Genomic DNA, 13,772 nt, shown 5'->3' with positions numbered 1-13,772 from the left:
GTAGGAAAACAACTGTATCAGCAAAACCATTAATTTCACAAGGAAAAACTATGCTTCCACTGGATCTATTTGCTCACAGCATTTCAATTATATTGGTGGTTTTTTAAATTTCTTGGTGCTGTAAAAGATGCTGGGCTGAGCCTGCAGTGTGCATGACTCAAGGAAAGTAAAACAGCCAGCACATTTCTCCAGGGAATTGTGCCAGCATCCCTCCACTCTGCTTGGAGAAATTCACTTCAGAAAGAAATTTCATCTCCTGGCCACCCCAGCAGTTCCTCCTGACCCTGCCAGGCTGGGAGCTCTGGCCTGTTGTGATTTCTGGGACTCTTCACAGCTGAGCTGGGATCAATTCCTTCCTGTGAAAGGACCATGAAGGGCCATGAAGCCAGGGAGCAGCAGCACCAGCAGGGAAGGGCTGGGCAGGTGAGGAATGAGCTGCACATGGAACCTGGGCAGGTGGAGGGACACCAGGACAGCCCTGGGTCACTGCACGTGTCCCTGCCTGGGGTGGCAGCAGCCACTGTACCTGGCAGGTGCCCTGGGGACCCTTTCCATACCTTTTGGTGAAGTCCTTGAAGCAGAGGCGGAGTTTGTTGTGGTGTCTGAAGAGCTTTGGATCGTTGGGGATTTCAGACAAGAAAACTTGTGCAACTTCTAATGGTCCCTTTAGGAGAAGAAGGACCACAGTGAGCTTCTGGAAATTGTCTGTCACATCCAATCACTGGAGAAAGTTCAGCCACACAGAAAACATCCACAAAACACAACATTTCCTTACACAAAGCATCCTAAAGAGCTGCAGCTGGGAAATCTGGTGTAAATCACCAACCTCAGTGACAACTGAGTCTCCTTTAGGCCTTGCTTTGTTTTATTTAAAACTCTGCTTTTGGAAAACAGTGTGAGAAACTGCACAGATTCTCCATTTGTTTTCCTTTATAAGGACTCCTGACAAAGTTTGCTCAACTCACAACTGAGGCAAAGTTTAAACAATGCAGATGGAAGCCAGGGAGCGTTTGCCAGCACCACAAACTCAACCCAGCACTCAGAACTCCAGCTGATTTTTATCCAGCTTGTGCACTGTGCTTTACTCAGGCTCCTTCAGCTTTTCCTCAGTTTTTCTCCACTGCTCTCCATTTTGTTAAAAATCCACAGCAGGACACAATCCTGCAGAGCCTGGCTAACAAAGGGTAAGTTTAGGGAAGAGGAGCAGGCAGAAACAACTGCAAGTGCCAGGAAGGAGCAGTAACTGAGGGAGGGATGTTCCTTCCCAGTTTCTTTCCACATTTTCAAGACTCTTACCCAAACAGCAAAATCACAGCTGGCCTAGACCTACCCTTAAGTGACCTTAAACACATCCCACAGACCAAACAGGGAAAAAATTCCAAGGGGATTGAGAAACAAGGCCCAAGGCTGTGCACTCGCAGAGTCCAGCTGGGAAATGATCCTCACCTGATTCACTGTGGTACCTACTGATCCCTGCAGCACCATCTGCAGCATCTTGGGGTCTGCAGGGTCTTGGTGGGTGGCAAAAGCCAATTCCTGGGTTTTCTTCTGCATGTCCTCGATGGCGACTTCGATGGGCGTCAAAATGATCTAAGCAAAAAGCCAGAAGAGGATTTTTGTTATGGCTGAGCTTGGCAGCCAGGCACAGACTTCCAGGAACACCCAGACCACAGTGGGGTGGTGTTGGAACCCTGGATGCTGAGAATTTTAGACTTTCTGTGCTGACTAGACACTAACCCCCAAGAGAACACTGCATTTGACCTAAAACCATAAAAAAAGCTTCCAAAATTAAATAATAAAACTAGGATTATAAATATGTAATTTTAAAAAGTCTATAACATCACATTATAAAAAAACTTAGAATTTAAAATTTTAAAATCTAATAATATATTTAAAACAAAATAAAATTTTTAAACAAAAACTAATCCTTCTTCATAAATTTAATTATATAATTTTAAAAATCCACCTGATAAACTACAAATGTATGAAATGAAAAATAAAGATAATAATGATATTTATCATTCCTTAATTAAACAATTTATCCTTGAAAAACCATATTAAAAACTACAACTCCATTTTTAATGTATTAAAATACTATAAATTCATAGTATTTATAAAACTATAATAAACAATTATAAAACTATAATATAAATTACGAACTAATAAACATCTTAATCCAAACAAAAAAATAGCATCTCACACATTTAATCCCAACCTTAAGAAACAAAAAAACAAAACAAAACAAAACCAAACAAACAAACAAATAAAAACCCCAAAAAATTCCACACGGTGACACCACTAAGGGGTGGAGGATACCAAGAGGATCTCAGAAATGCATCATCTTGGCTCGGTGACATCAATAAAAGGTTTGATTTTTAGATGTGTTTCTGGGCACCCCGAGCTGTCTGAGATGTTTCTGAGCAGCACTCGTGTCCCTTTGGGTCGCTGCTCACAGCGTCCCAGTGACCACATCTGATCCTGCCCACCCTTGGAAAATTAACAAACCTCCGTTATCACAGAACCGTGGAATGGCTGGTGGGAAGGGCTCTTAAAGCTCATCCCATTCCACCCCACCATGGGCAGGACACCTTCCCTAGACCAGGCTGCTCCAACACCAATCCAGGCCGGACTGCAGAGCTCTCCAAGGACCCCTGCATGTACCAGGTCTGGAGGTGGTGGGGCAGCCACATCCCTAAACCAGTCTGGGCTTAGTTAGGGTTGAACAGCAACGGGGAGAAGTCCCGAGGAGCTCCTAGGGCAAGCTGGAACGGGAGCTGAAGGAGCCTCCCGCAGTGCCAGGCACCGTTTCCCACCCAGCTCCAGCCTCACCTCCTCCTTGTGGATGACGTTGATCCTGGTTTTGATGTAGGGGAAGGCGTGGGAGGTGGTGAGGATGGTCTTGCGCTTGAACTGCTCGTGCAGGTCGCCGTGGGCGCGGCCGTCCAGCGTGAAGGGCGTGCAGTACATGAAGCGCCGCAGGTTGTAGTTCTTGTCGAAGTAGGTGATCCTGTCCTTCATCTCGTACGTGTCGAAGTAGGGCTCCACGTAGGTGATCTGGATGTAGGCCTGCAGGGCCAGCAGGGAATGTGCTCCTCAGCTGAACTGGCCCAGCTGGAGCTGTGTCCTCCCAACACCACTGCACAAACTAGGGCTGGGTTTTGCTTTCAAAAATCCCGCTCACAGTGGAGGGACCGAGGTGCTGCTGCCAAGTTTGTGAGGTGGGTAAAGCACAGCTCGCTGTCCTTCCCTTCTCATGCCTTTCACATCATGGAATCATGCAATGGTTTGTGTGGAAGGCAGCTTAAAGCCCATCCAGCCCATCTGTACCACAGGCAGGGACACCTTCCCCTAAAACAGGCTGCTCCAGCCTGGCTTCAGACACTTCCAGGGATCCAGGGGCAGCCACAGCTTCTCTGGGCACCCTGTGCCAGGGCCTGCCCACCTCACAGTGGATTTCTCCCTAATATCCAATCTCAACTCTTCCTTGCCCTGCCCTGAGCCACAGTCCTGTTTCCCAGACCTGCTCCTGCTCTTTCTGCTACTCTTAAAGGATGTGGCACAGAGGTGACAAAAAGCTGCAGCTGCACAAAAGCCCAGGAATGGCACAGCCCCGCCTTCCTTGCACCCAGCAGAGCAAGGCCAGCACAGCCTCTGTCCTTTCACCTCCTCCCTTCCCACCCACCACTACCAGGGCAGGGAAGGGAATGGTCAATTCTGCATCCCTTGCTGGAATGATTTTCCCAAACTCTCCTCCCAAGCAGTCACAAGATGCTCAGTACGTGGATTTTGTCGCCCACGTGGTGAAATTCAGGGGAGAATTTGTCCCACTGCATTTTCAGCCATTCTACCTGTTCTACCTCCACAGCTGCACTTGTGTCCTTACCTTGTTGGGATCAAGTTTACATTTGTCCACAGGGTTTGAGTCCTTGATCACTTCCAGCACATCTTCCCCAAACCGTTCTCCATAAAACCCCTACAACCAAGGAGAAAGGAAAAAAACATCAAATGCAGCCCTGATGGGGGCTGGGGGGCAAAGGCACACTCAGGGAGGTGAAGCTCCACATGCCTTTGACAGAATGTGATCTGCTGAACCCGGGAGAATTCCAACAGTCACATTCCAGAGGCAATGGGAAAAAACAAGCCCTGGAAAGCAGGAGAGCCTTCCAACAGTGCCTTTGTTCTGAACGAGGCATTTGGGTTTGTTTTGTGTCTGTGTGCAACTAAAATGGGTAATTTTGAGACCCACTGGTATTGGAAATGATAGAATGTTTAAATTTCAGGTAATGATTTACATTAACATTTAAATTAATTGTTTTAATCATAACCTATATATATATATTAATTATAAATACTGTGTTACTCTTAAATTACCCTTTGCCAGCATTTAAAAACATTGCCATAACCTACTTTTGTGGGAGCACAGCCTGGGAAAATTAATGAAGCTTTAAGTTTTGACAAACCCACTCTGCTGTGCTTCAATGAACAAAGCCTGAGACAGACAGATGGGCTCTTCTGGAAGGCAGAATTTATGGACCACAAGGACATCTTGGAGAAACCAGAAGATAAAGAAGAGACTAACAAAGACTCAGTCTATGCCTTGGGAAGACCCTACTGGAGGAAAAAGGTAATGGGAACACCACAGATTTTCAGGGAGAGTCTCTGATCAGGGAATTCCTCTCCTCCCACAGAGGTGGCACCAGCAGGAGGGCAGGGGACACCAGCCCCAGCTCTCAGACACCCAAACTGCTTCTCTGAGGGGCTGTTCCTGTGAAACAACTGATGGGAAGCAGTTAAACTTCCAGAGAAACCCTCTCACCTCCAGCCGATGGGAGATTTCAGCCAACTTGGTTATTGCAGGTTCCTTGTAAACAAACTCTTGCTCATCCAGGTCTCCAAACTTAGTTCCATAAAAACCAACTCGGAAGTAGGTGCCAAACATCCTCTTTCCATCCTAGGGATGGAGAAACAAGAGGTTATTTCAGGGTGGAGACATGCACACCCTCAAGCACGGCTGCAGGCAGGCTCCTGAATTTATGCAAAAAATTAAAAGAAATTAAAAAACAAGGGAAAAAAATAAGAAAGAAAGAAGGGAAAGGAAAAAAAAAAAAAAAAACCACACCTAGAACTCAGCATGGATGCATTTAGCAGCAAACACCACAATGGAATTATAAACTAACATGGAATTCTATGGATCAGTTACGACCATTAGCCCAAACCTGCAATGACTTCTCCCAACCCAGGAGGAGCCTGGAGGTGCCATCGTGGAATTATGGAATGGTTTGTGCTGGGAGGGACCTCAAAGCCCATCCAGTGCCACCCCTGCCATGGGCAGAGACATCTCCCACTATCCCAGGGTGCTCCAAGCCCAGTCCAACCTGGCCTGGGACATTTCCAGGGATCAAGGGGCAGCCACAGCTGCGCTGGGAACTTGAGACTCCCCACCCTCACAGGGAACAATTCCTTCCCAATATCCCACCTAAATCTATTCTCTTTCAGCTTAAGAAGCATCAGATGTCTCTGAGAGGCAGCCAAAGGCAAATCCCTTTGTTGGGATCATTATCTGAGGCTCTCCAAAGCCTCTGCAGAGACCCTGCAGGGGTCAGACACCCCTGGGATCACCCAGCATGGATTCCCCCCAAATCCAGCCTCCAGGAATTGCAGGGTTGGGCCCAAGTCAATGTCCAGTTCAGTCACACACACACACACAAGTGCTTTTGAACCAGCATTCCAGCTGGGAGGTGTTACACTCTCTAGGAACTGTCTAGGAGAGAGGGCCAAAGTCACTCCTGGTGAAAGCAGATGCAATCCTGTGCCATGTACCTGCTTCCAGGGGAGCCAGTGGTGAATTTGGCCCCGAAACGCAACAAAAGGAGAGAAACAAGAAAGATTTTTTGCTGGAAAGGCAACGGAGAAAATCTGATTAAAAGAGAGAGAGAGAGAAGAAAAATGCTTTAAAAATTAAACACACCTTGCTTGTGTTAAAGAACTCACGCTGCATGCACAAACCAGGGATGCCTTTCAGCAAGAAACTCCAAAATGTTCACCTTTACTCTCATGACAAAGTGTGATGCTGTAAAGGACACAGTGTCCCTGAGCTGGGTTAGGTTTTGGCTTCAAACAGCCCTTACAGGTGTTCTGGCTGCCAGGTTTTATTTTAGTATTTTGCTATGGCAAAACTGATCTCTTGTGGTGATGGTGAACACGATCTATGGAAGGCAAAGAGGATAAATAAGCCAAACTAAAATAAAAAAATCCTTCAGGTAAACTCCAGACTGCAAAAACCACTGGCATCTCCTGGCTGGAGGAAAGTCTGGAGCATCCCCCTGGAGGTACCTGAGGGCCAAAAACTTCCACTTCCGAGCTGAACTCTGCCCTCCTGAAGGCACCTGGGGTCAGTAGCAGCCCTCATCCCAAAAAAGCAACACCTGGCTGTGCCCAGGCTGCCAGGAGCCTGCTCTAGAGCCTGTCCTTCTGGGAATCCTCCTGCAGAGGGGCTCTTCTCCAGCCCCACTGCCAGGGCTTTCTGCACACCACAGGATCCCAGGAGCCCTCCCAGGGTGGGAACTCCAGCTGCAGAGCTGTTGCTGTTTTACTGATGTTGCCATTCCCTGGACTCCCTGTCTTTGCCCAGTGCCCATCTCTCTGGATCCATGCAGGATTGAGCTACTGAACCCTTTTTTCCTCATCACTTCCTTTTCAAAGCCACAGTTTTGGGTAACGTTATCCACACTAAAACCCCTCAACACCCAGCATTTCCAGCTTCCAGCTCACTGTCACAGACAGAAGGCTCTGACTCCAGGGCTCCTTTCTCAAAGTCCTTCCCAAGGCAGCACCTGGTGGAAGGTGGGGCTGGAACCTGATCTCTTTAAGGTATTTTCCAACCCAAACCATTCCATGACTCCGTGTGTGCCTGGGGGGAGCTGCCACATGGATCAGCTCCCCAGGGCCAGCACGAGGCTTGGCCATGCTCCATGGGCAAGTTTGTGGGATCCTGCCCCAAGCCTGGCACTGGGTGGTTGAGGACACACTGATTTCTAATTAATGAGCTTTCTCCTTCCTCCTGGGCCAGGGGTTTCCAGGGTAGGAAGCATTTGCAGAACCAGATCCCTACAAATGAGTTTTTGCCACAGACACCTGCCCAGGCAGCCCCTTGTTACAGGCAGGGTAAAAATGATAAGGGAGGAAGAGAATGCTGTCTGTTGATCAGCAAAAAAATCACTGAGGAGTCCTGCTGGCATGTACCAAAGGCATAAAATAAAGAGTTTTGGAGCACTGGGGAGCCCCAGGAGTGGCAGAGCTCCAGGGAAGCCTGGTGAGATTCCCTGTCCCTGTGTGAGGTCAGCTCCCAGCTCATCCCCATGCTGCTCTGGCTCTCCCTGGTAAATCCAGATGTTGAATATCAGTTAAAGAGATTCCAGAGGCAGCAGTGAGGAGCACTGTCAGCCCTGATATGACTCATGCTGGGAATCTGTCCCTGAAAGCGAGGGAATGGGAGCAAATCCCTTTGGGGGAAACACTTCCAGACCATTCCAGGCCTCCCAGAGATAATCAGGAGCTGCCATTTCCCTGGGATCAGCTCCATGCCTGGCATTAGGGATAGGGGATGGCTCTGTACTGGGATCTCAAACTCAGCCAACACCAAACCACTTCCCAGCCACAGCAGGGAAAACTGAACAAATAATTTCATGCTCCGTGGTCTTGTTTCTGGCAAGAGCTAAAAATGCAGATATGAGGGAGGAATTATTAAAAGCATCATATCTCCTATTATTTTATCAAAAAATAATAGGATTTTGGGAGGAGAAGAGAATGAAGGTGAACACTGAATAGCCATCACACAACTGGCAGAGCAGGTAACAGCCACCATGACTTATGAAGGTTCATGATTTGTTATTATGCATGGTAAATACCTTTTCAAATTGCTGGGAATAAAGTTTTGGGGTTATCTCTTGCACGCACACAAAAAGCTTTGCCAACAAGATTTGGGGGGAAAAAAAAAGATAAATCAGGTGCAAGAGGGATCATTGCTTCCTCCACCAGGAGAGCAGCAGCTGCCTGAAGGATGCAGGAACAAAAGCAACTCCTTCAAAATGCAGAATCCAACCCATCTTTACCAAACTTAGCACTGTTATTTTCCTGCTCAATTTTAACCCAAGGTCCTTTGCAGTGTTGCCAACTACTACAGTCTTCCAATATTGATTTTTGGGGAAAGAATCAGCTCCTGGAGCCCTGTTATCCACTGGCAACCTCCCCATGCACAGCTTAAAAAGAGTTTTTAAACTCTCATGGTGCAGCATGAAAAGACTTTTTCTTAATTTTCCTAATTGGAAAGCAAAAAATTAGAATGAATTCAACATTTATTCCATGAATAAGCACACAAAGCCCATCAGTTGGTGTGTTTAAGGAGAGCTCAGGAATGCTCTGGTGCCAGACCCAGGACACTGCAATGCTTGTAGTTGGCAACACAACATTCCTTGTGCCATGAGGGGGGTGCTGCTGTTGGCATAGCTCTTTGCTAAAATGAAATTGGGGGATCCACAGTGTAAAATAAAACGAAACAAAAAAAAAAAAAAAAAAAAAAAAAGGGGAGGTGGGGGGAAAAGGGGCAGAGAAAGGGAAAAAAAAATTCCACAAGTAGGAACTTACCACAACAGACAATAGTAAGAGTGGGGAGGAGGGTCAGCAACCAGGGCGATAGAGGAGAAAACAGAAAGTATTTAATTAGGGAAACTCCATAAAACAAACAAGCAGCAAATTGGCAGCAAATAAATTTTAAAATTAAAAAAAAAAAAAAAAAGGGTGAGCATCCATTAAAATATTTAAAATAAGGGGAGGGAAAAAAAGGGCAAAACATGCAACAAACCTGAAAGCTACAAAGCACAAAGGTCAGAAAAAGTGTGGCAATGAAGGAGCACGATGACAGACGAGAGCTGAACCCACGGTGTCTTTTACCATGCAGTAAAACATGACCAAGTGGTGTTAGAATCATAACCAATGGCAGGAGTCTCTCCAGGGGTCGATTTAGGGGCAGAATAATAAAATAGATGCTCACAGGCCTTGTTGGCTTGAACATATTTACATAATTTCCACACCTAGCACAGGCTCTCTGCTGGGCTGTGTCTGCCTGGACCTTCCATGGGGACAAGGGGATGACTTCTATGGCCAGCCCTGAAGTGTCAGGGTTTATTTTAAGCTGCTCAATTTCCATTTTTTGCCAGGCTGGAATTGAAACTGACATTCAGACATCACCAGCCTAAATTATGTCCCACAACACCAAAGGTTTTTTTTGTCTCAGCCTCGGTTCAGTAAATGTGTGGTGGAAACCTGGAGGGAGATGGCCCAAAATGAGCTGCCTGATCCATAGAAAAGCAAAAATAAACTGGAAAGATGAAGCCTAAACAAAGAACATCATATTCACAAAAAAATTGAAAGCACATTTTAGTGCTTTCTGAGACTTCTCCATGCTCATGCACCCACTGTGCCAACTGGATTAGGGCTGGAGTCAAAGTGGCCCTGCAGATGAATCAATTGCTTTGTCCATTTTTAATCCAAAAGCGTGGTTCTCGTGCTGTGTGTTGCAGAACTGTGAGCACACAGCCTCCTCAAAAACCCAGGCAGCAAAAGTGGTCCCAGTTAACACAACTGAGTCCTTTTACTGCCAGATAAACCCCTACATAAATTGACTGAGAACAGAAGGAAGCAGTTTCTCCTCTGAGATCAAAGGTGCACCTGCAGCAAACCAGGTTTGTGTTTGGTACCTCTGAGCATTGGTGCTTAAATCGACCCCTGTGGGTGGGGTGAAAATATGGTATGGAGGGATGATTTTCTGTGTCAATGCTGATGGAAAGAAATATAAACAAATTATAAAAACAAACTAGTGATGATACAGTGGCTCATTCACCAAAGAACCTCATTAGTGGAACACGTCAGCATCCATGCACTACCTACAGCTGCTTATGAAGAAATTCCTACTACAACCATGGTTTATTGGGATTTCTTTGGTTAATGAATTGTTTTAAACAGCAGACAGCAACAGAAATACCCACAACTAGCACATGTGGGCAAGCGTTGGCGTGAGTCATCTGGAAACTCAATTAGTGTTCTTTGCTAACTAAGATGGAGTTACCTACCTCCCAGCCAGTACTCTGTGTGATAAAAAGTAAAAAGGGCATGTCACAGAAACCAAAAAAAAAAGAGTTTCAAAGGCCAAAACATGACCAGCAATAAGCCTGCAATGGTTTCAATGGTTCTAAGTCATCATGCATCCAAAGCAGCCTCCTCTGGCCCAGCACAGCCAGGCCCTCACAGCCCTTAATTAAGCTGGTGGCTTTTGCACCATCCAAGTTTGGAAAGGTTCCTTCAATTCTTTAACCACCACATGAACAAATAAACCCCCCAGCATTTCTGGATGTTACCTACCAAGCTAAAGGCAAGGTACAGTGGGTTTTCCCAGCATGCAAAATACAGTTTAAAAGAACATCTGAAAGGGTAAACTGGAATTTTGAAGTCTTGGATAGTTCTGAAGTTATAACAAATCTTGGTACATTATGCTCTCTCATGTTAAATTCCAGAAAAAAACCTGTTAATGATCCTTGTGTTTACTGTGGATCACCATTTGACAATTCTCCTGGAATCTGAGAATAATGGTTTTTCATTTTCCTTGCACTGAGCATTTGAAGTTTCTTCACAATTCACCCTGCAGCTGAAAATTCAAACCATTACCTGGTGAACAATCTTGCTGAATGCTTCCTGCAGTTTACCATGAATAGTAGACAACTTCTTGGCATCTCTGTTGGCTTCATGAATAGGAATAAGGACTTTGTAAACCTCATTAACTGCTTCATACATGCCAGCCTACAAAAATAAGGCCCATCAGATTGCTCCATCAATTCAACAGCCAGAATTACACACACAGCATTTAAATGATAAAACTGCAAAATGAAAAGGTGGCTGAGACTCCACTGTGGGATAATCACATCATTTCTTGAAATGTACCCAGAGATAAATGGAATAAAATCCTCAGTTATCCCTGAAATCAAGAGCCTGGTGCATTACACCTTGCTGTCAGTAATTAGAATCATTAACATAACCAATCCTGGGATATTTTGGATGGACACAGGCACAAGAGCAAAACAGTCTAACAGGATCCTAACCAAATTGATGGGAATTGAATACAGAAAAGCTCAAATGCACATTTCAGCTTTTTCTGTTCAGCACATCTTCAGCCCCTGTGACTTCTGCATCCACTTCTGGCAGCCCAGAAGAGATGGACTTGGGAAGATCCCCAGGATCTCTCTCATGGAGTGGGTCCAGCCCACCGTGGGCAGTCACTGCACAGAGGGGCTTAGCAGGAATTCCAGGTTTCTGCCCTGGATTTATTGCTGCTAGTGCTTAAGCCCATTGAATGACACTTCATGTTCTGTCGTGGGAATTAATCCACTCTTTTTCCTTGGTTTACTCCAGAGGGCAAACCAGGCTGTCTTAAACAATTAAAACTCCAATTGCTCTGTGCAAATTAAGCATTTATAATAGAATTATACACTCAGAGAGAAAACATTTTTGTTGCTACTGCCCAGCAGTGTGAGGTTGCTGGAGAAGGCAGGTAAAGAAATGAAAGTCTTCTACCATGGAGAAAGATGCTGCAGCCTGTTCCAGCAATCCCACCAGACCAGCTTCTGTAAAATACTTCCCAGAACAGATTCCTTCTTCATCTGGGGACACAACATCATCAGAAACTGCTGACTCTTCCAAAACATTGGAAGATATGTTCTGGGGAGATACAAGAGATAAAAATACATTTACTCAATTCAAACAACACTCAACACTTTCAATACTTTGAAAGCTGATTTGCAGTCAAATCCTGGACTTCCTATAGAGGTGGCTTTCTATTTTTGTAGAGTACATATATAAAATATAGCTTTCTATTTTTGTGGAGCATACACGTAAAATATGGCTATTTTTATAGAGTATATATGTAAAATATTGCCAATTTCGTAGTGCATATAAAAACATATCTATTTTTGTAGAGTATATATGTAAAATATTGCAATTCTTGTAGTGTATATATAAAAAACATCTATTTATACATCTATCTGTATAAAACACACATTTCTCTTCTCACAGAGCAGCATTTCATTCATGCAACAAACAGTGAGCAGGGCCTGAGGATGTAGGCACAGAACTCCCAGCACATGGAAACACTTTGCAGCTCAGTAGCAAAGCCCAAAAACCCCTTAAGAGAGGATGATGCCCACCTGGAATGTCACACAGCCCACAGGGAGGTATTTCCTGTCCTCCAGCATGCTCAGGTACTCGGCCACCAGGGCTGCAGAATGCACCAGGCACTGGGCAGACTCGGCGTGGTTGCTCCTCTCGGAATGTTTCCCAGCCATGTTCTGCAGCCATGTCAGCCGCAGGTCAGGGGAATTCTGGTAGCCCTTGGCAATCCTAAAGGGAGAGAAAACCTCTGTGATTCCATGGCCTTTCCTTCTGAACCAGCACAGCCCTTCAGCATGGCTTTTTCTCACTGTATTTAGTCACTTCTGCTTAAACATCAACCCCCCCTTGGTGCTGTGTGGAAATTCCTGAGACAAGAAGCTGTTGAGATGGGTGGGTGAGCAGTGGGTGAGCAGTGGGTGATGCTGAGGCTCCTGACCAAAGCCCATGTTTCACTGAGACTGATAGCAATCCAAAGGTGTGGCACAATCAGAGCACACCCGCCTGGCTCCCTGCAACAAAACCTCTGCTGGCCACTAAGAAGCCTTCAGGGCCATTTGTGCAGACAGCACCATGGAATTTGGCACTTGGGAGCTTCACTTGGCTCTGGAATATCTTTTGCATATGGACACCATTGTATGCAAAAAAAGCCTTTTGGGCAAGCAGGTGCTGGAAGACCCCCAGGTTTTCCCTGAAGCAAGCAGGGAGAGTTCTCTACTCAGGTGGAAGATGAGATTTCCAGGGATGGCTGGGGAATGAAAACTACTTTTATCCAAGATAAGCTGCTTAAAAGCTGCCTAACAAAACCTCTCAGCACCACATTCAAACACAACAGACAGGCATATATTGGTCTGTCAGCAGTACGACCCAAAACTGCTCCAAAATCAAGTCCTGTAAGTGCCCAAATGTGCAGCATTTGAGCCCAAACCCACGTGGAGCACTGACATCTCCTGTCCCTGCAGTGCCAACTCTACCTGTACATCAGGTCAATAAGCATTTCTGGATCTTCCTGGTGCTCCTTCATTTTAACTGTGTCTGACAGGATCATATGGAGGTTGAACACCAAATCCTGGACCTGGGAAAAATAAGCTGCTGTGAAGAACTGGCAATGGGAAAATTGAGCTACACATTGTTACGTGAGGAACACGGCCACTCTGAATCTTTTTGTGTTTGCATTTTGTCAGAACTAACCAAAGACCTGAGTTTTATGCGATTAGATGACTAAAAAAACCAAAACCCAAACCCTTTCCAGGGAATGCATGCAAATTCCAGTTCTGGATGGAGGTTTAGGCATAGCCTGTTAATGAAGTACATATTAATTGTCTTGTGGTTTATGTCTTTTACCTGGTCAGGAAACGTTGTCTCCCTAAGTTCCAGATCTTCTTCAGCATACGTCAGAATAGTCTTGAGGGAACGCCGCAGAAATTCTTCATTGAAGTTCTGGGATGTCCCCACCAGGGATGAGAGGGACATGGTCACCTGCATCTTCACTCTGGCAAAGTTCTGCAATATAGATGTTATTATGTTATTTCAGCAGCCTGGAGACAGAGCAATACCAG

The 13,772-nt window shown here is 45.6% G+C and overlaps 1 protein-coding gene across 11 annotated transcripts in view; it reads right to left on the bottom strand.

Moving 5' to 3' along the window:
• Positions 1–13,772, bottom strand: part of DOCK7 (dedicator of cytokinesis 7) — a 95,272-nt gene that overhangs the window by 2,417 nt on the left and 79,083 nt on the right. For 4 of the 11 annotated variants that reach the window (XM_053950402.1, XM_053950395.1, XM_053950399.1 and 1 more), the window contains 11 exons: positions 13,558–13,716; positions 13,188–13,288; positions 12,252–12,444; positions 11,623–11,766; positions 10,720–10,851; positions 10,128–10,142; positions 4,817–4,942; positions 3,884–3,973; positions 2,830–3,066; positions 1,447–1,590; positions 558–664 (listed from right to left, as the gene is read on the bottom strand). In XM_053950402.1, the coding sequence (XP_053806377.1) occupies positions 558–664; positions 1,447–1,590; positions 2,830–3,066; positions 3,884–3,973; positions 4,817–4,942; positions 10,128–10,142; positions 10,720–10,851; positions 11,623–11,766; positions 12,252–12,444; positions 13,188–13,288; positions 13,558–13,716 (1,448 nt within the window). Of the gene's footprint in view, positions 1–557; positions 665–1,446; positions 1,591–2,829; positions 3,067–3,883; positions 3,974–4,816; positions 4,952–10,127; positions 10,143–10,719; positions 10,852–11,622; positions 11,767–12,251; positions 12,445–13,187; positions 13,289–13,557; positions 13,717–13,772 lie in introns of all 11 variants that reach the window. The other 7 variants (XM_053950403.1, XM_053950396.1, XM_053950400.1 and 4 more) reach the window with 3 other exon arrangements.

The sequence above is a fragment of the Vidua chalybeata genome, chromosome 9 (assembly GCF_026979565.1).
Source record: "Vidua chalybeata isolate OUT-0048 chromosome 9, bVidCha1 merged haplotype, whole genome shotgun sequence".
NCBI classification, from domain to species: domain Eukaryota; kingdom Metazoa; phylum Chordata; class Aves; order Passeriformes; family Viduidae; genus Vidua; species Vidua chalybeata.
The sequence above is the reverse complement of the archived record's forward strand: the minus strand, read 5'-3'. Positions and strand labels throughout refer to the sequence as shown.